The 24,847-nt window shown below is 42.7% G+C and overlaps 1 protein-coding gene across 1 annotated transcript in view; it reads left to right on the top strand.

The window, feature by feature from the left end:
- The first annotated feature begins 1,819 nt into the window (after window positions 1-1,819).
- Window positions 1,820-24,847, top strand: part of CLVS2 (clavesin 2) — a 95,992-nt gene continuing 72,964 nt past the window's right edge. Inside the window, exon 1 of the mRNA XM_030195530.1 lies at window positions 1,820-2,646. Within this exon, the coding sequence (XP_030051390.1) occupies window positions 2,258-2,646 (389 nt within the window). The 5' untranslated portion in view covers window positions 1,820-2,257. The remainder of the gene's footprint in view (window positions 2,647-24,847) is intronic.

A 24,847-nucleotide genomic window follows, 5' to 3' on the forward strand; every position in this document is an offset into this window, starting at 1 on the left:
AATTGTGGGTGCTTTTGTTATGACAACTGTAGCTCGGGGGTCGGGGTTATCCTATACGGATGTTAATTGGAAGTTTAAATGTTAATAAATCAAGCTGCGGCCTATGGTTATTCCACAATTGTGTGCAGAGAGTTATTGAGTGAAAGTGTACGGGGGGGATGTGGGGACATGCCTGGTAGAACGGGTCCCAGCTCCAAGGTTTAAGGGATCTAGGTGTCGTCGTTGATGATACGTTGAAACCTTCTGTTCAGTGTTCTGCGGCGCCTAAGAAAGCAAATAGAATGTTAAGTATTATTAGGAAAGGAATGGAAAACAAAAATGTGGACATTATGCCTTTGTATCACTCCATGGTGTGACTGCACCTCAAATATTGTGTTCAATTCTGGTCGCCATATCTCAAAAAAGATATAGTGGAATTAGAAAAGGTGCAGAGATGGGACGACTTCCCTATGAGGAAAGGCTAAAGCGGCTAGGGCTCTTCAGCTTGGAGAAAAGGTGGTCTATAAAATAATGAGTGGAGTTGAAAGGGTAGAAGTGAAGCGTTTGTTTATGCTTTCCAAAAATACTAGGACTAGGGGCATGCGATGAAGCTACAAAGTAGCAAATTTAAAATGAATCGGAGAAATTTTTTATTCACTCAACGTGTAATTAATCTCTGGAATTTGTTGCCTGTGAATGTGGTAAAGGTGGTTAGCTTAGCAGAGTTTAAAAAAGGTTTGGACGGCTTTCTAAAGGAAAAGTCCATAGACCATTATTAAATTGGACTTGGGGAAAATCCACTATTTCTGGGATAAGCAGTATAAAATGTTTAGTACTTTTTTGGGGATCTTGCCAGGTATTTGTGACCTGGATTGGCCACTATTGGAAACAGGATGTTGGGCTTGATGGACCTTTGGTCTGTCCCAGTATGGCAATACTTATGTACTTATTTATGCCCAAGATCACAAGGAGCAGCAATGGGATTTGAACTGGGCGCCTCTGGATTTACTTTGCATTAGTAGTACAGAGTGATTCTGGAAAAGTGGAGGCTCATTTTCAAAGCTACTTTGTAACTTTTGTAAGTCTATGTGCTTTGAAATGAGCCCCTAAATCTAGCAGGTGCTTTGTGCTCCTGAAATACAAGCCTGTACCAGATATGTGGGTTTCCTAAAAAATTAGTATCTTTGGTATCTGATCTGAGTATTTGGGCTCAAATCATAGCAAGGAGCAAGGCAGCAGGTACAGAAATTGTGCTAGGGGTGGAAAGGAGAAGGAGAACTGTAGAGAGGGCAATGATCATGAGAGAGAGAGAGAGAGGTGGGCAATAAGCAGGAGTACAAGCAGCAGCAGTGTGGGGAGCCCGGCTGACGTCACCTGTCAGCAGTCACATGCAGCAGCAGCAGCAGCAACAGCAGCAGCAGGACCAGAAATCACGAAAACCATGCAGCAGATGGGTAGGCTGCTCACTCATTTCCAATCAAATCCATGCATCTCCCTGCCCCTCCCCACCACCACCATCTCGACCACCACCAACAAAAAAGAAGCCTAGCCCAGGCAAGCAGGATTAGCTGGAGAGAGAGAGAGAGCCTCAGAGATGTCGAGTCAAGACAAAGATGGGCTGGCAGCATCGCATCCACCTCCCAATTTTTAGGGCAGGAAGGAATTATCAGTAGCGCGAGCTGAGCTGAAGGAAGCAGGCATGTTTTTCTTTTCCTCCTCATCCTTTTCTTTCCCCGTGATCATCTGTGTCTCTCGTCAAAGGCTTCTTACCACAAGAGGAGCTGCTGCTGCTGCAGGTTGCCGCACTGCCTAGTTTCCCCGCTGGTAAGAATGTAGTATTTTAACATTCTTTTCTCTCTCCCAAAAGATATATTATTGAATTCTGCTCTCTGTGGCTCTAGGGTTGAATTCCCGAAAGGCTGCATGCAATCTGGCTAATAGAATCAGACAGAAAGGAAAACCGTACTGGCGGTGGTAACACATGATCCCTACATTATGTTCAGAGAAAACGAGGTGGCTTTTCTCTCTGTTACCTTTTCCAGGCTCATTGAAATGTAAAAAAAAAAGAAGCCCAACCACCCCAGAGGCTGCATTTTTTCTAACACATACATAGCATGTCTTTTTGAAAAGACAGAATTTGCAGGGGATATCTGGAAAGAATAATCAGAGGCTCCTTAGTGAAGCTATGCTTTCTTCCGGTGGATTTCTTTAATTGACTGCAGTATCAGGCGATTTCTTTTGGCCACAATACAGAAATCACAGAGACGAGAGGAGGACAATGACTCACTTACAGGCAGGTTTATCTCCAGAAACGCTGGAGAAAGCCAGGCTGGAATTGAATGAAAACCCAGACACGCTGCATCAGGATATCCAGGAGGTGAGAGACATGGTCATCACCCGGCCGGACATTGGGTTTCTCAGGACAGATGATGCTTTTATCCTGCGATTTCTGCGAGCCAGAAAGTTTAACCATTTTGAGGCTTTTCGCCTGCTGGCCCAGTACTTTGAGTACCGCCAGCAGAACCTGGACATGTTTAAGAACTTTAAGGCCACTGACCCTGGGATCAAACAGGGGCTGAAAGACGGATTTCCTGGCGTGCTCTCTAACCTGGATCACTATGGTAGAAAGATCCTGGTGTTATTTGCTGCCAACTGGGACCAGAGCAGGTAAAGTAATGCTGACCGGGGGGAGGGAAGAGGAAGGAGGTCAGAGGATATGTTTAGAGAAGATGTTTTTCTGTAACGAATTGTTGAGAAACACAATTAAACAAGTCAAGATTTTTTTTTTTAAATCACGTGTGCTAATTTGTAGGTGTGAAAAGGGGACTTGAGGGTGTGGGAGGATTACGCTCATTGGTAAAGAGAATGGTAATGGATTAGGGTCTTTGTTAATAACTTACATGGCATTTCCTCTGTATATATTTGTTTGGAGTAGATAGCCATAGCTAATTTGTCTGCTCCAGGTGTCAAGACTGACAGATTACAAATTGCATTTAAGTCAAAATCTGGACCTGATATTATGGCCTTGAGAAATGTATGTATGATTCTGTTATTTCTTGATTGGTGTCTATTTCCTTTAATAACTGTGGAACATCCGAGCCATGATAAGAACTCTGAATATAGAGCTTTATTCTCACTGTGTGTATATTTGGAAGATGCATTAATGTCTAGCTTTTTGCAATTTCTAGAACTAATTCTGAACATTTATTCCTTCAATATTATCATAGCAAATTTTGAGTCTGCTGAAACTTCTAGCAAACCAATATAAAATGCTAATTTATTTAGATTTATTAACCGCCTTTATGAAGGCAATTGACATTAATGGCTGAGTTTGTACTTATTGGGGAAGTGGGGCTTCTGGGAGGAAATGCTTTGGGAAATCCAGACTGGGCAAGCTCAAACCCACCATGGGCTAAAAAATGCATCGACCATCACCTGCAGATCCTGTGATATTGGGTGCCACTCTGTCCTTGTCACTTATTTTGTTCCATATTAGGGTAAATCTTAATGATATTTAGATGAGCAGGGTATGACTAGGCTGCATGTAGTGTTGTAACTGCTGCCATGTTGCTAAAGATTGGGAACAATTGATAGCACTCTCAACTGGTGTGAATGGAATTTGGAGCAGGTACCGGTCAAGATGAGTAAAAATTGTATAGAATACAGTTTATGGTGTCTTTGTAAATATAAAAGTTTAGATTGCTTTATGTAAGGTCTTTGAAAATGAAGGGGGTCGATATCAGGGGCATAGCCAGACTTCTGTGGGAGGGGGGGTCCAAAGCCCGAGGTGAGGGGGCACATGTTAGCCACCACCAACTTTGCCCCCCCCCCCCGCCGACAACCCTCTGGACCCCCCTCCTGCCACCAACCCACCGTTGCCTACCTTTGCTGGCGGGGGACCCCAACCCCCACCAGCCGAGGTCCTCTTCTTTCTGCAAAAGGCTTCCTTCTGTTTCTGACGTCCTGCACGTACAACGCGCAGGACATCAGAAACAGAAGGAAGCCTTTTGTGGAAAGAAGAGGATCTCGGCTGGCGGGGGGTTGGGGTCCCTCGTCAGCAAAGGCAGGCGACGGCGGGAGGGGGGGTCAAGAGGGTCATTGGCAGGGGGGTCCAGGGCCAAATCTACAGGAGCCCAGGCCCCACGTAGCTACGTCACTGGTCGATATTCAAAGCCCATTTAACCGGCCAGTTAAATCGTCTAGGGCTAACCACTAATTTTCAGCAGCACTAAACCAGTTGATGTCTCTGAAAATAACTGGTTAGCGCTAAACTGAAAACTGACTACTTTGGAGGCATTCTGGGGGGGGGGGGGGGGGGTGGAGTCAGTTGATCCAGATTGATCAACCAGGTTGATGGCATAAATAGGACCGTAAAAAAGTCAGTCCTATCTTTATGCGGTGCCCCTTAGCTGGTTAAGGGCTCTGCATTAGCTGGCTCCGCAAACCCAGAAATTCAATGCCGGTGCCCAGACATGGCCAAGCATTGAATTTCTGGGTTTAACGCCAGTGGCAGTCAGCAAAATGCCGATCACCGCAAGCTAAATATCGGGCCCAGAATTTTAATTTTGAACAGTTCTGCCTAGTGCAGTGCTTTCCAAAGGTTTTTGTAGTTGTGACTCCATGATTACAGCCAAATAAAATTGTGTGACCCCCCCCTGGAGGTGCAGAGTAATGATGCACCTACAGAGAGACCTACTTAGGTCAGGTCCTCACAAGCAGGTTTTGTGACTCCATTTGGGGTCCTGACCTACAGTTTGGGAAGCTCTGGCCTAGTGTGTAGTGACTGCATTTTTGCAAGTACAAATAGGTACATTCTCAGAGGGAATTTTTCCTGTGAAAAAGAGTGGATTAGGTTAAATCATTGATTGGATATATTTACAACACTGAATAACTATTAACAATCTTTTAATGTAGGTCATTGTCGAATAGTAATGTCAGCATGTAGACAAATGACATGTATTCTAATCGGCTTTAGTTGATACCTACTTTAAAAGGAAATATTTACACTAATGTGTTTAGAATACATACTATGAAATTCAGGCAAGACTGTTAGAGATACTATTTTGATTGTGGCTTTCACGCTACCTGTAGGAGGGTTCCTAAAGCCCTTCTGGTGAAGATTTGGGAAACTAAAGGAAAGTAAGTTGAATCTGAAATAGGCCCATACAGTCCTGTCTGGTACAAGGAGTGATGGTGGGGAAGAGGGTTGTTCATACCTGGAATTTGATGTCTGGTTTGAACAAGGAAGACCCATCTAATTTGGGTGGAGAGACCCAGAAAATCACATTGGGTTGAGGGGTGGAATCAATTCAGGCCCAGAAGGTCCCATAAAATTTAGGGAGGGAATTGTTGGCCCAGGAAGCCCATCTAGTGCTAGAAGAGATAACCACATCACTTAAGATGAAGGCAAAGCAAGAGACTTTATCAATCATATTGAAATGTTTGGACAAGCAGGAAAACAAGCCCATCCCTGCCGTCCTTCCTCTAAATCCCATGGCTGATGAAGTCATCAGCACCTGACGTGGAAAGTGAAACAAAAGCAAAAGAAAGCCCAATTTTAACTCCTGCATTCATATGGAGGGAACAGAAATAAAGGTGTTAGTAAAAAAAAAAAGGGAAGTTTGCTGAATGGGAAAACAGGAAAACATGAAGAAAGTCTCTTAGTAGCACAGATGGAGCCCTGGAAAAGAGAGAGAAGTTGTAGGAAGCTATTTTTTTTTTTTTACTCAGTCTAACATTAAAAGGACTTTTGTAAAACATTTCTAAGGCTGCGTCTCTCTGGTCCAAGGATATCTGACACCCTAAGCAACATTCACCATGTCACTTCACCCCCGCTAAGTGCCCCCCCTCCTATGATGAAACCCCCCACCCCCTGCCTTTCTCTATTAATGTTTTAGAAAATTTATATGAAAAAGTCTGTAGCACATTTATGACTGGGTCCAGCATCTCTCTCTCTCTTCCCCTTCACCCCACCCTCCTTGGGTCCAGCATCTCTTCCTCATCCATTCAGTCTGTCTTTCTTTCTTCTCCCATATTTATAACTTAGTATCTCCTTGTCCCCTCTCCCTTCAACAGTGCAGCATATCTCCTCCTCTCTCTCTTACCCACCGTGGTCAGCATCTCTTCCCTTTCCCTCCTTCTTCCTATAGTCAGCATCTCCCCACCCTTTCCTACTCCATGACAGAATCCCTATGTTTTCACCTTCTTTATCTCCATTTTCTCCTCTCTTCCCTGTCCAGCATCTCTCCTTCTTCCCTCTTCCCCTCTCTCCTTTACTCCTGTTATCCAGCATCTATCCCTCCCCTCCCCTCCCTCCTGTCCATGGTCCAGTAGCTCTCCTTCCACTCCTCTCTCCCCACCCATAATTATGTAAGTTTCTCCCCTTCCCTCCTCAGCATACTTTTAGACTTGTGTGGCAGGCAGTGATTCACACATACAGCCTGTGGCATGAGAAGTTCTCTATGATACAACTACCTGTTTCCTGTGGGACAGGACACCAGCAAGAACTCTCTGAGGATCCTGCAGGCAGCATGTGTGAATTGTGCCTTCTGCCACTGGCAGTGTTTAGAAGTAAACATAAGTTTGAAACTACACCAAAGGGGGAAGGGGACTGACTGGATCACAGGAGGTAATGGAAGGCGAGATGCTAGACTATGAAAGGGAAGGAGGGGATGGAGCAGGAAGAGATGCTGGACCACAGATGGGAAGAATGGGTGATAATGTTTCCCCTAAAATTGTGCTACCTTAGGCAACTGCCTAATTTACCCAGTGCTAGGGCTGGCCCTATTGTGTGTCAGAGAGACACATACTAAATCAGTGAGCAGCACAGAGCAGTAGTACAGTACAGAATAAAGATGTGAAAGCAAAAACTCACGCAGAGGGCAGGGGAAAAGGTAGCAAAGTGATGCTCTTGTAACTTTTCTAAGGTTGTGTGTTTGTCTAGCTGTTGATCACATCCTGAGCAGTAGAGTATTGTAGAGCAAGGGTCACATAGACTGCAAGTGAGTAGATTGTCTACCTGCCTCTGCCTCTCATCTACTACTTCTTTGTCATTTCTAAAGCGCTTCCAGCAGTATAAAATGTTTTGTACTTTTTGGGACCTTGCCAGGTATTTGTGATCTGGATTGGCCACTGTTGGAAACAGGATGCTGGGCCTGATGGACCTTTGGTCTTTCCCAATATTGCAATACTTATGTACTTATGTATATTATATAGATACATATAACAGAGACAGTCCCTCTTCTATATAGAGCTTACAATCTCGTCTGATTGATTGTCAATACTTAGAAAAGATGGGCATGGAAATTATGGTAGAAACAGAGGAGGGACATCAGTTTATGCTCATGAGAGGTCTAGGGTCAGTAGCAACACTAATGGGGGGAGGGGGGGGCAACAGAAAGGATGTCACCAATCTTGAGACGTCTACCAGACATACTGGAGAAATTTTGTAAAGAAGAGAGCACCAATGGATGCAGCCTCTAGTGCTACTGTGAAAAACCAGCTGCCAGGAACAAAATAAGACAGAGTTAATATAGGATGGGATGACAGGAAACCAGCAGTAGAGAAAACCAACAAAGTAGGAGATGCATTTTTGGTAGACTCAGATTTATGTATCCTCAAATAAGGTATTTTCATCAGTAGCATGAGGAGAGTCTGGACACTGTAGTTAACTAGGAGATAAGCAGTGATTCTGCCAGGGCCAAAAACTTCCCACTGGCACTGTAGATCTGTACCAAATAGCATATTTTACTATTCTATCGAATACATATAATGAAAAATATTATTCGGCTGAATATGAATAAAAAAAATCAAGTGTTTATTTCAGTAGGATTTAGCACAGTAGTGCCAAGGATTATTTGTATCTGGCCAAATATGAATAAAGTATTCGGGGCCGAATTGAATACGAGAATTAGGTTCAGCCCTATCTTGTAAGAACAGACAGTGGAAAGTGTGAAAGATGCCCCTGGCCTTTTATCTTTTGTTCAGCCCTCAGTCCTAGTTCCAGTAGCATCAGAAGCAGAAACAGCACCAGCATTGCCCAAAGCAGCAGAAAGCAAGCCATGCAGAACATCAGAGGTGAAGAATTTAAAGTGCTTGAAGACACACATACATTTAATAGAGCACATATACTGTAAGAAGCCCATTAGCAGAGGTCAGTTAATGAGTATCTTGTGAACAGTGGCATGCTGCATCATTTTTCAGAGCCTAGGCCAGCAAGAAAGCTTTTTTGATGCAGCTTTTAACTCCTAACCCTTATTCACTTGTTCAGAACCCTTATTTTATCATCCTCACTTTAATATTCCCTTATCTCTTGTTTGTCCTGTTTGTCTGTCCTAATTAAATAGTAAGCTCTGTCGAGCAGGGACTGTCTCTTCATGTTCAAGTGTACAGCGCTGCGTACGTCTAGTAACGCTTTAGAAATGATAAGTAGTAGTAGTAGTAGTAAGAAAGGTACAGAAAAGAAGAAATCTGGTTTTACTAAAAGAAAAGTCCATAAGCCATTATTAAGGGGAAATGGGACTTGATATACCGCCTTTCTGAGGTTTTTGCAACTACATTCAAAGCGGTTTACATATATTCAGGTACTTATTTTGTACCAGGGGCAATGGAGGGTTAAGTGACTTGCCCAGAGTCACAAGGAGCTGCACTGGGAATTGAACTCAGTTCCCCAGGATCAAAGTCCACTGCACTAACCACTAGGCTACTCCTCCGCTCTGTTATTAGGATGGACTTGGGAAAATCCACTGCTTTTTTTCTAGGGTAAGCAGCATAGAATCTGTTTCATTATTTCGGGGTCTTGCCAGGTACTTGTGACCTGGATTAGCCACTGTTGCAAAACAGGATACTGAACTTGATGGACCTTTGGTCTCTCCCAGTATGGCAATGCTTATGTTCTTATGAACTCGGTGTCTTCTTCCACTGAGGTAGCATGCGTGAGAAAACAGGAAAAAAATGAAATAAAATCTCCTAATAACACAGATATAGTCCTGGAAGACAGAAGGAGGCTGTGGAAGCGGTGTTTTTCACTCAGTCTAACAGTAGCCAGGGTAGGGTTAATGAGCGGGTAACGTGAGCTAAATCGACACTACTGTCGGGGTAGCGCAGGTGCCCTATGGTAGTTTTGAAGTTAGTGTGCTCTGTTTCTGCGGGGGACATTCCCAGTGGTAATTGGCAGTGCTGCCACATTTCCACGTGCTGTCTGATTACCACAGGAGTAACGCTTGAGCACTTACCACCATGTAAATAGGTGGCATTAAGGGCTCAGGCAGTAAATAGCCGCATGCTACATTCAATATTAGTGCAGGGACATTTACCACCCCATTAAAAAAAAGGTCTTTTTACCCTCCGGGGTAAAAAATGGCCAGCACACGCTGATTTCATGTGTCCAAACTAGCGCAGGCCACTAAGGATTTTATAAAGCTTTCTAGGGCTGTATCAGGAGCACCTGAAACCTCAACCCCTACCCTATATTAATTTTTTTTTTAATGAACATGAACAAGTCTTTATTTATAACAAATACTAGACTTTGAGCCCATAAAAACGGGCTATTATAGGAAGGGGGGGTTGAAAGGCCCGCCCCCACAGCCGAGTTCGCCGCTGCCCCCACCGAGCCGTCACCACCCACCTTCCACCCGGCCGGGCCCTCGCTCTGCTATTGAAACAGCGAGGGTCCGGGAACGCAGCACTGAGCTCTGCTGAGCTGCCGACGTCGGCCTTCGTTCTTCTTCTCTGCCTGTCCCGCCCTCGTGTGACGTAATGTCATCGAGGGCGGGACAGAGGCAGAGAAGAAGAACGAAGGCCGACGTCGGCAGAGCTCAGTGCTGCGTTCCCGGACCCTCGCTGTTTCAATAGTGGAGCGAGGGCCCGACCGGGTAGAAGGTGGGTGGCGGCGGCGACTCGGGTGGGGGGAGCGTTAGACGGCGGTGTCCCTCCCTCAGCAATGCGCAGTACAGACCCTCTGTGTTCCGCCCCCCCCCCGTCATCACGTATTGACGTGGGGGCGGGGCAGAGAAGGTCTCTACTGCGCATTTGCGAGTGAGTACGGTCACTCGCCGTTTATATGTTTGATATGACTGGACTCAACATCTATGTAAGCACGCTACCACTGGGAAAAGGGGCCTATGTTCTATATCAGTATGCCAGGGAAAACTGAGACAGCATCAAAGGCGGAGATATAGTACACTGGAGAAATGGTTTCCCTAGATAACCTGTCCATGGAGGTGGTTTAGAACATGAGGCTCAAAAAGTTACTGTATCTCTTAGACTGAATTACCTAGTGCCTTCCAGTTTTTATTATCTGTGTTATATCTGGAACAGAAATAGATAGCAAAGACAGAGGACAACAGCGTGCATTTTACTAGCAAAGACTAGAATAGCCAGGAAGCTACACGTGCATACTTCTGTCTGATTGCACAATGGATGAGGAAGGAGCAAGCTATTGAATGGTACAAATGGACTGTGCTGCATACCAAGGAGATAGATGATAGCCATAATGGGCCTATATTGTAGCATAAGTAAGGTGAATGATGGAGGGTTGACAGCTGGTACTAGCTAGCAGTTTTTTCAATCAAGAGCTTCAAGACACGGCTGCTGACTCCCTTGCTCCTCAGGTCCAGAGATTCTGTTACTTCCAGGAGTAGCAATTTTGGTAATCATCAGATTCCATAAAAGCCTCCTTCATTGCCTTAACCATGTTCCTCCTGCCAGGAACCCATGGTTTTCGCCTCACCTAGCTGCCAACCCTTCATCATTCCTCTTATTTATGCTACAATATGGGCCCACTGTGGCTATCATCTGCCTTGAGCTTTTCCAGTCCATGTTGGTGCTGCTTTGATGCTCTTATGCTCCTTGGAATCTTCTAGCCAATATTGTTGCTCTTTTGACCCTCTCATGCTGTTTTAGGCTCTTCTAGTCAATGCTAGTGATGCTTTGTCCCTCTTTGTCTGCCTTGAATTAATCCAGTCAATTTTGGTACCTCTTTTTTCCCCCTTCTGCTGCCTTGGGCTCTTCCAGCCTATGTTGGTGCTTCTTTGCCACTTTGCTACTGCTTTCAGTTCTTCAACCCCATTATGGTACCTCTTTACCCCTCTCCCTCTTCCTTTCAGTTCTTGCCCCTTTCCCAGTACTTTGGGGTCTTAATTTCAATGTTTGTTCTGGTTTCCCTTTGTCTTGGAGTCTTCAGGCTACTCTTGTTGACCTTTGCCCCTTGCATAGCGCCTAAAGGTTTTCCTGCCACTCTTGATGTCCTTGTAGTGCTCTTGTCTCTGTTACAAATGCATGTAGGAAGATTCAAATAAGTTTCATTGAACATGGGTGCAAAACACGACTGTTTGCCCCACTAACTTTAATGGAAACTAGTAAAACAAAAGAAATGTTCAGTGGCTGAAATTTTTCCCATGTTATTCTCCCTGTTAAATTGCTATTAACAATAATATCCTTTAGTACATAGACTCAAAAATGATTGGAAAACATAACAATGTAATTAACAGCAATTTCTCATGGACACAGAATCAAAGAAAAACTTAACATAGTAAATGACGGCAGATAAAAACCTGTACGGTCCATCCAGTCTGCCCAACAAGATAAACTCATTTTACATGGTATGTGATACTTTATATGTATACCCGAGTTTGATTTGTCCTTGCCTTTCTCAGGGCACAGACTGTACAAGTCTGCAGCACTCTTGTTGTACTAAGTTCTGAAGCTAACGTCGAAGCCCCTTAAAATTTACACTCAAGCTCATCCCTAACTATTCAGTCACAATCAGTCACAAACCGTAGAAGTCTGCCCAGCTCCCGTTTTGTTTCCAATTACCGGCATCACCACCTAATCTCCGCTAAGATTCCACGGAACCATTCCTTCTAAACAGGAATGGTTCCGTGGAATCTTAGGGGTTCTTTTACTAAGCTGAGGTAAAAGGGAGCCTGAGCTAGCGTCAGCGCATGTTTGTGATGTGCGCTGAGGCCCCATTTTACTGCAGGGGGTAAAAGGCTGTGCATTTTTGGGGAAAAAAATGGCCATGCGGTGAGTGAACCATTTACCGCTCGGATATTTTGATGAAGCCCTTAACACCACCCACTGAGATAGAGGTAAGGGCTGCCATGCTAACCTGGCAGTAATCGAACAGCTTGTGGTGCTGCCCGATTACCGCTGATTAAACTCCAGCACTACAAAAATAGGACATATTTTTGTAGTGCAGAAAATGGCAGACACTAGGTGTGGGAGCTACCTCCGGGCTCCTGTGGTAGCCCAGTGGAGGTTCCAGATTGGTACACGGTAAGCCTGCGGTGAGATTACCACTGGGCTATTGCAGTGCCTTATAGCTTGGCTTATCTAAGGCCAAGATTGGGGCTTTGCAAATAGTGCAGAATGCAACAGCAAGACTTGTTGCAGGTGTTTCATGGTTTGCTCATATATCACCAATTCTGAAATGTTTTCATTGGTTGCCGGTGCAATATAGAGTTCAGTACAAGATGTTATCTCTTGTACATCAAGCTTTGTATATACCTGTACTGTTGTACCTGAAGGAGACACTTATTCCCCCCGATATTCAAAGCCATTTAACTGGCCATGAGTGGAACCTGGCCGATTAAATGGCACTTAACTGGCTATCCGGCGAAATTCAGCTCGGGATAGCTGGCTATCCCCCGCTGAACATTCCCAGTTAGCGGCTAGGAGATAATTGGCTACATTGCACGATATAGCCGGTTATCACAAAATATTCAGAGAATTACCAGCTATTGTAAGTGGCTACATCGGGCCGCTTAAATAGCTGGAATATCTTTGGCTGGTTGAAACATAACCAGCTACCTCTCAATATCAACTTAGCCAGTTAAATTTAAACTGGCCAAAAATAAATTGGATATTCCACGCCAGTCACCGGAAATGACCCAGTATTGAATATCTGGGCTGACCACTGACCTCAGGAGTTAGCTGGGCTCCCTCCTCTGGTCTGAATATCGGTCCCTATATGTTTAACATCTGGCAAGAGTATTGAGATTAGAGACTGCTATGCAGCTTTCTTTGGATCTTGTTGCAAAATTACATTATATGTGAGTTTCAACTTTCTCGGTGGCAGGAGTTCAGATGTGGAATACACTTTCAGGTCAGATACATTTATATCAGGGGCGTAGCCAGAATTCGGCAGGAGGGGGGTCTAGAGCCCGAGGTGAGGGGGCACATTTTAGCTCCTCCCCCACCATTGCCGACCCTCCCCACCGCTGCCACCACCACCACCAACAACTTTGACCCCCCCCCCCCCCGCCGTCTGCTACCTTTGCTGGCGGGGGACCCCAACCCTCGCCAGCCAAGGTACTCTTCTTCCTTTGTTCTGTTTCTGAGTCTGATGTCCTGCACGTAGACTTACAGAAACAGAATGAAGCCTTAGGGCTTCGTTCTGTTTCTGTGAGTCTGATGTCCTGCATGTTGTATGTGCAGGACATCAGACTCAGAAACAGAACGAAGGAAGAAGAGGACCTCGGCTGGCGGGGGTTGGGGTCCCTTGCCAGCAAAGGTAGCAGATGGCGATGGAGGGTTGATGGCGGGTTGGTGGCGGGACAGGGGGTCAAGAGGGTCATTGTCAGGGGGGTCCAGGGCCAAATCTACGGGGGCCCAGGTCCCCGTGGCCCCACATAGCTGCGCCCCTGATTTATATTCTACTGCACTGCAATTTAAGAATCTATTGAAAACTTGAGGTCCTTTTACAAAGTGGCAGTAGGGCTACTGTATGGGTAGCGCATGGCAAAACAGCGCCGTTTCCTGTGTTAGAAAAGAATTTTAATTCTCTAGTGTAGGGGTGGGGAGTAGTCATTCCCAGTTGTAAGTGGGCAGCACAGACACATTGTCACAAGCTTCCTAATTACCGCACGAGTATCATGTGAGTCCTTACCACCTACTAAATAGGAGGCGGTAAGGGCTCAGGCAGTAATGGCCACGCACAAGTTTGGAAATTAGCACATGGCCATTAACGACAGAAATAAAAATTCTACAAAAGTGGAGTAGTGTAGTCAACCAGACACTTCCAGAGAAAACCACATTAATGATGAAGGTTTAAAATGTTTATTCCATAAAAGTACTCAAAAGACTCGACACAGTACTGTGTTTCAGCTGTAATGCCTGCATCAGGAGTCTAAAAACGAACATTTATATAATAACTTAGGCAGAATATTTGATAAAATAACATCTTTAAATATTTAAACAAAAAATTATGAAAAATATGTAGAACAAAAGACAGTTAAATGATGTCCAAACATTATACAATGATACAGATAAAATGTGTTATACAGAAAATTGTTCAGAAAAAAGGGGGAGGAGTTAACTCAAATAGATGGACTATATGTCGTCTGCTAAATGGCAAGAAAGCAACAAATTTTATATAGATATTGTTTGATAGAAAAATTTATATCCGCGTGGAGGGGTATAATTGAAAGGGATGCCCAACTTTTGTTGAGGATGTCCTCGCAAAACATCCCGATGGAGGGGCGGGGAAACTCGTATTATCGAAACAAGATGGACGTCCATCTTTCGTTTCAATAATATGGTCAGGGACGCCCAAATCTTGAAATTTAGGTCGTCCTTAGAGACGGTCGTCCCTAGACTTGGTCGTTTCTGGTTTTCGGCGATAATGGAAACTAAGGACGTCCATCTCAGAAATTACCAAATGCAAGCCCTTTGGTCGTGGGAGGAGCCAGCATTTGTAGTGCACTGGTCCCCCTGACATGCCAGGACACCAACCGGGCACCCTAGGGGGCACTGCAGTGAACTTCATAAAATGCTCCTAGGAACATAGCTCCCTTACCTTTTGTACTGAGTCCCCCAAAACCCCCCTAAAACCCACTACCCACAACTGTACACCACTACCATAGCCCTTATGGGTAAAGAGGGGCACCTTCATGTGGATACAGTGGGCTTCTGGTGGGTTTTGGAGGGCTCGCTATTTCCTCCACAAACGCAACAGGTAGGGAGGGGGGATGGGCCTGGGTCCGCCTGCCTGAAGTGCACTGCACCCACTAAAACTGCTCCTGGGACCTGCATACTGCTGTAATGGACTTGAGTATGACACCTGAGGCTGGCATAGAGGCTGGCAAAAAATATTTTTAAAGATGTTGTTTGAGGGTGGGAGGGGGTTAGTGACCACTGGGGGAGTAAGGGGAGGTCATCCCCGATTCTCTATGGTGGTCATCTGGTCATTTTGGCCACCTTTTTGTGCCTTGGTCATAGGAAAAACAGGACCAGGTAAAGGCGTCCAAGTGCTCGTCAGGGAAGTCCTTTTTTCCATTATGGGTCGAGGACGTCCATGTGTTAGGCACGCCCAAGTCCCGCCTTTGCTATGCCTCCGCCATGCCCCTTGAACTTTGGCCGTCCCTGCGATGGAAAGCAGTTGGGGATGTCCAAAATTGGCTTCTGATTTTGGACGACCCTGTGAGAAGGACGCCCATCTTCCGATTTGTGTCAAAAGATGGGCGTCTTTCTCTTTCGAAAATGAGCCTGATAGTGTACTCAAAAGGGAAATGTGTACAAATGCCATAACACACATTGAGTAATTAGATAGGGACCCAGCTCAAAATGTATGAAGGGAAAAAGGGGGAAAAAAAAAGAAAAAAGAAGAACACTTACCTCGATGAGTCAAAGATAACAAAATCATGTGATTCTGAAAGTCAATAAATGCAGAGAAGTCTAAAAATTAAAAGGATGTCTTATGAAGTCAATCTGCCTAAGTTATTATCTATATGTTCTTTTTTAGACTCCTGAAGCAGACATTGTAGCTGAAACACAGTGCTGTGTCGAGTCTTTTGAGTACTTTTATGGAATAAACTTTTAAAACCGTTATCGTCCACGTGGTTTTCTCTGGAAGTGTCCTGTTGACTACACTACTCCGCCTTTGCAGCACCTACTTTTGTAGTGTTCCATGTTTCTCCACTTTTGTGAGAAATAAAAATTCTGCCATTTTAGAGTCGCACTGAAAAGTGGCCAGAGCATGTGGGAAACCCACACGCTAAAACGCTGGCCACTTTTTAGTGCAGCTTAGAAAAAGGACCCCTAAACTTTTTGGGGAAGCCTTTTTGTAATGATGGCTATGTTAGGCTGAGACAGAAGGAGTGGCACTGATAAATTTGCAAGTTGTAGTATATTTGTGTAGTTTCTGATTTTCTGATTTTAATTTGTGTATGTTGATTTGGAAACCACTTAGGTTGTAGGTGGTGTATAAATGTTTTAAAGAAATAAATATTGTTTGGATGAACATAGCCAAATACTTCAAAAATATGGGTAAAATAATATAATATAATATTGTTAAAAAATAAACCAATACATAACAACAACAAAAAAAACTAAACAAAAAACTCACTAAAGTATTGATAAATTTATTTATTCTTAATGTTCTCATTAGCATGCATTACCTGCTGAATGTTAACATAGGAGTACTTCATTCTGCTATTAAGGATGCAGTAAGAGCTCCCACGTTAATCCTGCATTAGTCAGTTAGTGTGCGAGATTTATAAGCACTAGCTGGCTAATGCTTCCACCCTCAGTGCCCACCTATGCCAAACCTCCAGATTGAAATTCTTAAAAATGCAATAACACATGATTTAGATTAGATTTATTATTTGTAACCTGTTCATACCCAGGCCTGCAAACAAAAGCAACATACATAAAACTTACATAGATAACAACTAAATAAAATTAGTAAACAAAATACCTAAACAGGAGTCTTTAGTAATAACAAAAAGAATAATGGTCATGTTCCAATACAATCTAAAGTTCCTAGGCAGCTGTTAGCTATATACCCAATGAAGTTGCACTCTGAAAACTCATTCTTAATTTATTGTTACAGAACACCTGTCACCACATTACAGACAAACACATGAAGTACTCAGACACTGCTCCCCCTACCTCTGCACATACATACCAATTTTCATTCACCTACTATTCTCTGATTCATTTATAAACATTTACAACCCCCTTGTGGGACTACATCATTGAATCAAGTCAAAGACGAGAGAAGATTTCAATTTAGCTTTTAGAAGTATGGATAAAGCTATTGGGTAACTTAAAAGTTTGATTACCACCGGTCTGAAAGAAGGAGTTCTGTGTGCTTGTTCGATTTTGATTTTTTTTGGTCTGGGTTAAGATCAAGTAATTTCGGCAGGAATGATAGCAAAAATTCACAAGGATTTAAGCCTTCCAAACCCTCTGACAGACCAATTAAGAGGACATTATTTCTTCTAGATCTGTTGCCCAGATCTTCCAGATCTTTTTTCAGAGCATTGATTTCTTTTGCAGGTTTAAAAGTAGGTTATCATGCACTTCCGTTTTAAGTTCCAAAGCCACCATTTGAGTATACGTGGTGACATTTAATCTCTGAAATTTCTTCTTTAATATCAGAGGGGGAGAGAGTTTTGAGTATCTTGTCTGAGACCTTTTATAGATAGCATTCAGCAATATTTCTAAATCATTGTCCAACGCCATTTTGACGGGTGAGCGAGGGTCTTGTTTTTGTCGCTTAGATGCTGGGAAAGGTATGGAGCTCGGATCAATTTTAGAGTGACAAACAGCCATGGATCTCAGAGTTATTTGTAAAGGCCCAACAAGAAAAGATGGAAAATTGATCTTAAATGGTGGTAAACTCAGAATACAATCGTTGTAAGGGAGAAAGCCTAGGAGTTAGGCTGCCATGCTTCCTGAGGCTCACCAGCGCCCCCGCAAGTGTTGTATCTTGAAGAGATTTTTTTTTTCTCCTACTAAAACAGACATGGTATGAGAATCAGGTCCTCAATATTCAGAGTTTCTATTTAGTTATTTACAACATTTATATCCCACATTAAACATGATTTAGGTTGAATCCTGAGGGAGAAGTAAAATCGTTTTTTCCCCTGTGCCTAGATCAAAAGAGATGGTTTGTGGTGGGAAGTTGCTCCTTTTGTTTTGTGGATGGATGGATTATGAATTTGTGTTAATTATAATGGTGCTGATTGTGCTTATGCTGATGTTGATTCTGATTCTGATGGTTTTGCAGCTGCTGATTCTTTTTATGATGATTGTGTTATTAGTATTCGGCAACACTGCTCTTGACTGTGGCCCAGAAGAGCAGCGACAGCTGAAGTGTGTGCATTTGCTATGCTCTATTGGTGCACTAGTGTTTTAAATTTCTGATTGAAATTGGGTAAAAAGAGTTTTGAATTTCAGAAAGTGAGACTGTGGCAAAGTCCTGAGTGTGATATGTTGATGTGACTGAATATTGAATGACATAGGAGAAAAAGAACACAGCACTGCTGTGACTCAGACGTGCTGGTTTAATTTTTAAATGAGAATGCTTTTGTGAACGACTACATAAGAGAATTTAAATAAAAAGAAGAATATTTTGTGGTAAGGTTTGAATACCTAATTTTGGATCTTAGAAGATTTGAGAACCTGTCCCCAGAAAGTGTGTTTGAAATGGGAAGTAATGTGAGGAAAACAAACTTTTTATATAAGTTTATTTGTGGTTGGTTTGAGAACCTATTTTAATGTGATTCTGAGTGAACCTGTGAGATTATTGTGATTGACATCAAAAGCTCTTCTTAGTATTAGGGAAGAAAAGTAAAGAGACAGGCCTGGAAGACAGGACACATTATTTTATTTATTTTTTTGCAGTTATCAAGGCCACAGTTTTTTCAATTAAATGTCACAGATTATAAATTGATCATATTGATTTAATGAGATAGGGTATTGCCTCCTATTTTATTTAAGTCAGGTTTAGGTGAGAGAAGAAAGGTGTAAAAAGAAAAACAGCAGAAGACGCCAGAAGATATCCTGGAAAATCAAGGGCCCTCACGCATGGAAGAATAAAGAGTTCTTGGCACAAGAGAGAAATCTTCAGTTAAATAATTTTGCACCTAAACATCATTTTAAAAGAGACTTTATAAGGAAGAGTTAATAAATATACTTACTTGAGTTCAAACTGAATTCCCTTGAGGAAAACCTGAAAAATGCAAAACAACAACACAAAGAATCAAATTCTTTATTTAAGGAAAAGTGTTTAAATAATTCTAAAGGAAAATTTACACACAAATATTGCCATTCAAACATTTATACTTATCTGTGTTTGTGGCATTAGGAATATTTCTGTTAAGAGAAATGTGTAGACATAAACTGACATATTAGAATACACATTATAAAAAAACAAAAGTGAAGTTTTATTGTTCAGCTAAAGAGAAACAGTTAAATATTTGCAAATTTTTCCAGTTTGCAGTAAAATACAATTTGTGAACAATTGGTTCTGGATCCTTATAATTGAGAAAATTCCTAAAATTAGTTTATTTTTCCTGTCTCGGACTTTGAATATGGGCGACAAGATTAGTTTTATTTGTACTCTCCTGTATTTTAGAGGTATGACTCAGGGTATTAAACACAACTACTAACATTAGATACCTTAAGTCACACACCCACACTCTGAAACAGAGAGGGGTAACAGGCTCCTCAGCTGTCTCTTCTCCAAGCTGAAGAGCCTTTCCTCATAGGGAAGTCATCTCATCCCCTTTATCATTTTCATCGTTGTTCTCTGCACCTTTTCTAATTCCGCTATATCAGTATCTGACAAGATCCCAAAGAGTAAAACAGATTTTTATACTGCCTATCCTAGAAAAAAGCAGTGGATTTTCCAAAGTCCATTTTAATATTGGCTTATGGACTTTTCTTTTTGGAAATGATCCAAATGGTTTTTAAACTGTGATAAGCTAACTGCTTTTGTCACATTCTTTGGCAACAAATTCCAGAGTTTAATTACATGTTGAGTGAAAAAAATATTTCCAAACGTTGTGTACCTTGGTAAATTGGTTATTTGAAAAACTACTTGCTGCTAGTTCTCTGAGTGTGAGTGTCTATTTTTTTTTTTTGACTGCAGCTGCTCTTTGTCACCCCACAAAAGCTGCACCCTGGGTGACTGCCTTGTTTGCCTAAAGGTAAAAGCCAGCTGTCCTTGCTCTTATGTGCACAAATGATTTGTTTTTGTACTTAAGTCATGACAAATAAATAATAGGTCTAGTGATGAATAATTTAGAAGCTGAAATTATAGTATGGCGTTTGCAGAACTTTGTGTTTTTTTATCCTTTAGTTTACAGGCACCTTTTTTCATTGGGCCCTGTTTTTAAATATGCAGCAAAGTTCTGTCAGTAAAGATCTTGGGGCCCGATATTCAACCAAAGGCAATTAGCTTATTGCTGACTGCCACCTAAGAGGCCCTTTTACTAAGCTGTGGGGGCTGTTTTTGCTGCATTCCAGGGCCCTTACTGCAGTGGGTAAAAAGCCCCTTAAAAATGGCTATGCAGTAAGAGTATTCTTATTGCATGGCCATGCGAAGGGGGGGGGGGGGGCACTTACCACCACCCATTGAAGATGGGCTGTGAAAAATGTCATTTGCCGACAATAGTGTGTGTTCTTCTTAAAGAGTGTACTCTATGTGCAAAGAGGGTGCACTTTTTATTCAATAGTTTGTGCACTTGTAATGACATTTGTTCCAAAATTAAAAAAACAACAACAAAAAAAACAAAATAAAAAATTTTCAGTTTCCTATCCCTTCTATGTGTGTTTGTGGTTTTTTTTTTTTTTTTTTTTGGGGGGGGGGGTAGGAATATAACTAAGGAGGTTGGGGATATGATGGAGGGAAGTTGGGGATGTGTTTTGGGGGGGTTGGGGATATGATGGGGGAGGGGAGAAGCTCCGACAGCCCTGTCAGCTGCAGCCCAGGAGCATCAGGCCAAAACTTTGTGGCCCCATACTTCCAGGTCATTGAAATAATGCTGCTTGTGAGGTGGTTGATAAGCAGTGTTATTTTTACAATGGAATAGGGCTGCCGAGAGGGGGGCAGGGGGGCAAAGTTCCCCGGGCCCAGGACTCCAAGGGGGATCCGGCGCTTGGGTCTCTCTCTCTCTCTCTCCTGCTCCTGACAGGACCCGAGTGATTGCATCCCGACAGGAGCAGGAGAGAGAAAACTCCAGCTCTGGGTCCCCCTTAGAGGCCTGGAAAGACCTGGAGGACCAGATCTCCAGCACTGCTTTTCTGTACAGCAGAGTGGTCTGCTCAGCTGAGCGGCTGCTTTTCCTCTCAGGTGCGCATGCTCAGTTTTGAAACTGAGCATGGCCTGAGAGGAAAAACAGCCACAGGGGCAGCCAGTTGGCAGAAGAGCAGCGCTGGAGGAAGACGTCTTCTGCTGGCAGGGATCCCAAGGCCCCGCCAGCAGAAGATGTCTTCCTCCAGTGCTGCTCTTCTGTCGATTGGCTGCTTTTCCTCATAGGTCATGCTCAGTTTTAAAACCCGCCAACCAAGGTATTTCAATTACAGCAGCGATCAGGGAGGAGAGATGGCAGCAGCAGCAGCAATCGGGGAGGGATGGCAGCAGCGACAATTGTGATGGGGGCGGTAGCGGACGATGATTTTGGGAGGGGGGGCGGCCCTGCCATTGGCCCGGTTCAGTCTCTCGGCAGCCTTCCGTGGGATTCAACAACCTGTGGGATTGTTATCCCGCAAATTGCTGAATCCTCTTTTAAATCAGGTGTGGTAAAAGCTCGCCTTTTACTGCACTTTGATAACTTCCTCCCTCGTTCTCATTGAATAAAGTGGTACCTGTGCTAAAATACACAAGATGCTGGTAAAATAAAACATTTAAACAGTAGCCCACATTGAAAACTTCCTCCTGAGTCAGGCAACCAAATTACTTTCTGTCTCTCCAATTTGCCTGCACTCTGCTGTCCCATCCTCTCACACCACACTCTGAATATTTTTCCTGACATAGAAGATAGATGGCTCTAAACCTGCATTAATGTGAGTTTTCTGCTCTCTAGAAACCCTTGGTTCCTCTCTCCAACCCCCTTTTCTGGCGTGAATCAGCTCCCCCACTTTTCTCCTTTGTACTGACCAGTACACCCTATGTGCCAGACTTAGTTGTATACACATTACATGCATGTTTGACTTTTTTTTTGGCATGCATTATGTGCGTACAAGAACTTAAAATGCATGTGATCCATTGTACAGAATGTGCATTAATCCATAGGTGTACATGTGTACAAGTGATTTGCACACACTTTCAATTTTTAGTATGACAATGTTTTTTCTGATTTATTTTTCTTTTGTATCACCCAGGGCTTTTTTTGAGGGGGTACTTGGAGGTGCTGAGTACCGGCACCTTTTCCATTGTCTGCTAAAATTGACCCATGGTCCCCAAGTTTTAAATGAAAGAACTCAGGCTCTACACATCAATTCTGCCTTTTCATAGATTCTGTGACTGGTTGCAGGGGGCCTGGCTATTGTGGGATGGGTCGCTCAGTGATCACCCCACCCCTGAAGGGTGGCCTGGCATTTGAGTACCGGCACCTTTTTTTACTAGAAATAACACACTGGTATCACCTATTAAGTTGTTTCTTAACCAGACCATTTTTTTGAGCCTAGATTAAAATTGACTTTGAGCTTTATTGAATAGGCTCCTGTGTCTGAGTAGAACATCTGCTTTATTTCCCTCATTCAACTGTTTTTTATTTTGTTTAGAGATGATATAATAGTGTAGTTTCCATGTTGATTCATTTGAATGTGCAGCAGTAAAGGTCAAGCAGCAAATATACAATTATTTAAGACATTACCTTTTGATTGGTTTAATTTAGTTTCTTGACTAGTTTTTGGAGGCTATCACTGAGGAAATTATGAAAATATGATGATGCATAGATAACATAATATTATAATATGAATAGGAAGGGGGGATGATGTGTAAGCAGAATGATACGTAGATTATACAGCAGTGGTTCCCAACTAGGGTCACAACATCCATGGATGGGGGTCAAAGAAAGAGTGCTGTTCTCCCTCTCTCTGGACCTCCACTGAGGCCTCTACTCAATAGTGGGAGTTAGCATAGGGCTTACAAATCCATGAATGTTCACAGGCCCAGCCCTCTCCCCTTAGAGTCAGCATGGGGCCTACAAATCAATTAATTTTAAGGACATGTGCTCAGAACATAAAGACCATATATTTAACTTTAAAAAGTTTATGTACAATATAGGTAATGCAATAATATTAAAGAGAGAGTCTGTTTTTAGAGATCTTAAACAAGGGAAATGTGCTACAAGATTGGAAAGTCTGAATTATAAATTAGGTTGGATTAATGGTAACTCACTTTGATTGAGGCTGCTGGTTGGAGTGATGAAGGAAGTCCTTGCTGGAAAAGAAGTCTTTTTGTTGCAGAGTTGTTGCTGGAGCCTGGAGAAAGTCTTATCTTGGATGTGTGTGAAGTCCAGCAAGACTCAATGGAGGTCCACAGGAAGCGGCAGAGAGGACACAGAGAGAGCAGGGCCAGAGAGAAGAGAAGAGCGAGAACTGAAAACGTCCCAGGCTTTTTATAATTTCTTGTTGGACCATAGGCTGAAGTCAGGTGGAGTGCACTCGATCCAATGAAAACTCAGGGATAGCTGAAAACTAGTTCCATCTAGTTTTGAGATAGAGCATGGTAACTAGTCACATATTTTAATGACATCATAAGAGTTTCTGTCTGGACATCTGCTGGTAGTGACAGGATTAGGCTTTCTTTTGTTAGATTAGATAGGTAGTTGGGCTTTTCAGTCTCTGAGTCATTGTCTGTGAGGTTCATCCAGTCTTTTTGATTGCTCTCAATATGCAGACTTTTGTTCTTTGGCGATGTGATTGACTGTAAGTATCTACCCAGCTAGCTTTTTTTTATCAGTAGTCTCCAGGGGGAAGGTGAAAGTCCAGTTTATCTGATAAAGTAGAACTTAAAATCATCCATAGTACCTGACGATTGAAGGGTGGCCAATGTAACACTTATTTTTAAAAAGAGTTCCAGAGGTGATAAGGGAAATTATAGACTGGTAAGCATGATGTCAGTGCCAGGCAAAATGGTGAAAACTATTATAAAGAATAAAATTATGGAATGCATAGATAAACATGATTCAGAATTAGAATTAGAAATTTTTATTTATAAACCGCCTTTATCCAAGACAGGTATACAAAAACACATACATAATAAAAACAAGCAACAGCACAGGTCTCCATAAACAGTTCAAAACAAACAGTCATCAAGTAAGCACAAAAAATGCCACACAAAACAGTTCTTAAGAGGTAAGCCGTGGGTCGTTCTTTAAGTGCAGAGGCAGTTTGTTCCATTCTTCTGGTGCTGCTACAGAGAATGCACCGATCCTAGTCAAATCCAAACAGAAATGGCAAAGGACCGGTACAAGGATAAGAAGACAGTGGAAAATGAACTTTGACCCTCCAAAAACAAATAGAGAAAATTCAATGAGACACTCTTTATTGATGATTGAAGACTTGACACAGTACTGAATTTTGGCCAAAGGCCTGCGTCAGGAGTCTAAATAAAATATATAACAAACATACAATGTACCTTAAAAATAAACATAACCATACAAAACCATACATGTCTTAAAGGAAAAACGAAGAAGTGTAAACACTAAAAATCTAAATTACAACTCAGCTTTGAGTATTGCGTTCAGTTCTGGTCACCGTATCTCAAAAAAGATATAGCGGAATTAGGAAAAGTTCAAAGAAGAGTGACCAAAATGATAAAGGGAATAGAACTCCTTTCATATGAGGAAAGATTAAAGAGGTTAGGGCTATTCAGTTTGGAAGAGATGGCTGAGGGGAGATATGATTGAGATGTGTAGAATGAGTAGAAGTGAATCGATTTTTTACTCTTTCAAAAAGTACAAAGTCTAGGGGACACTCAAAAAGGTTACATGGAAATACTTTTCAAATAAATACGAGGACATTTTTTCACTCATTGAGTAGTTAAGCTCTGGAACTCATTGGTTTGGACAAGTTCCTGGAGGAAAAGCCCATAGTCTGCTATTGAGACAGACATGGGGAAGCCACTGCT

Source organism: Microcaecilia unicolor, chromosome 3, assembly GCF_901765095.1.
Source record: "Microcaecilia unicolor chromosome 3, aMicUni1.1, whole genome shotgun sequence".
NCBI lineage: Eukaryota > Metazoa > Chordata > Amphibia > Gymnophiona > Siphonopidae > Microcaecilia > Microcaecilia unicolor.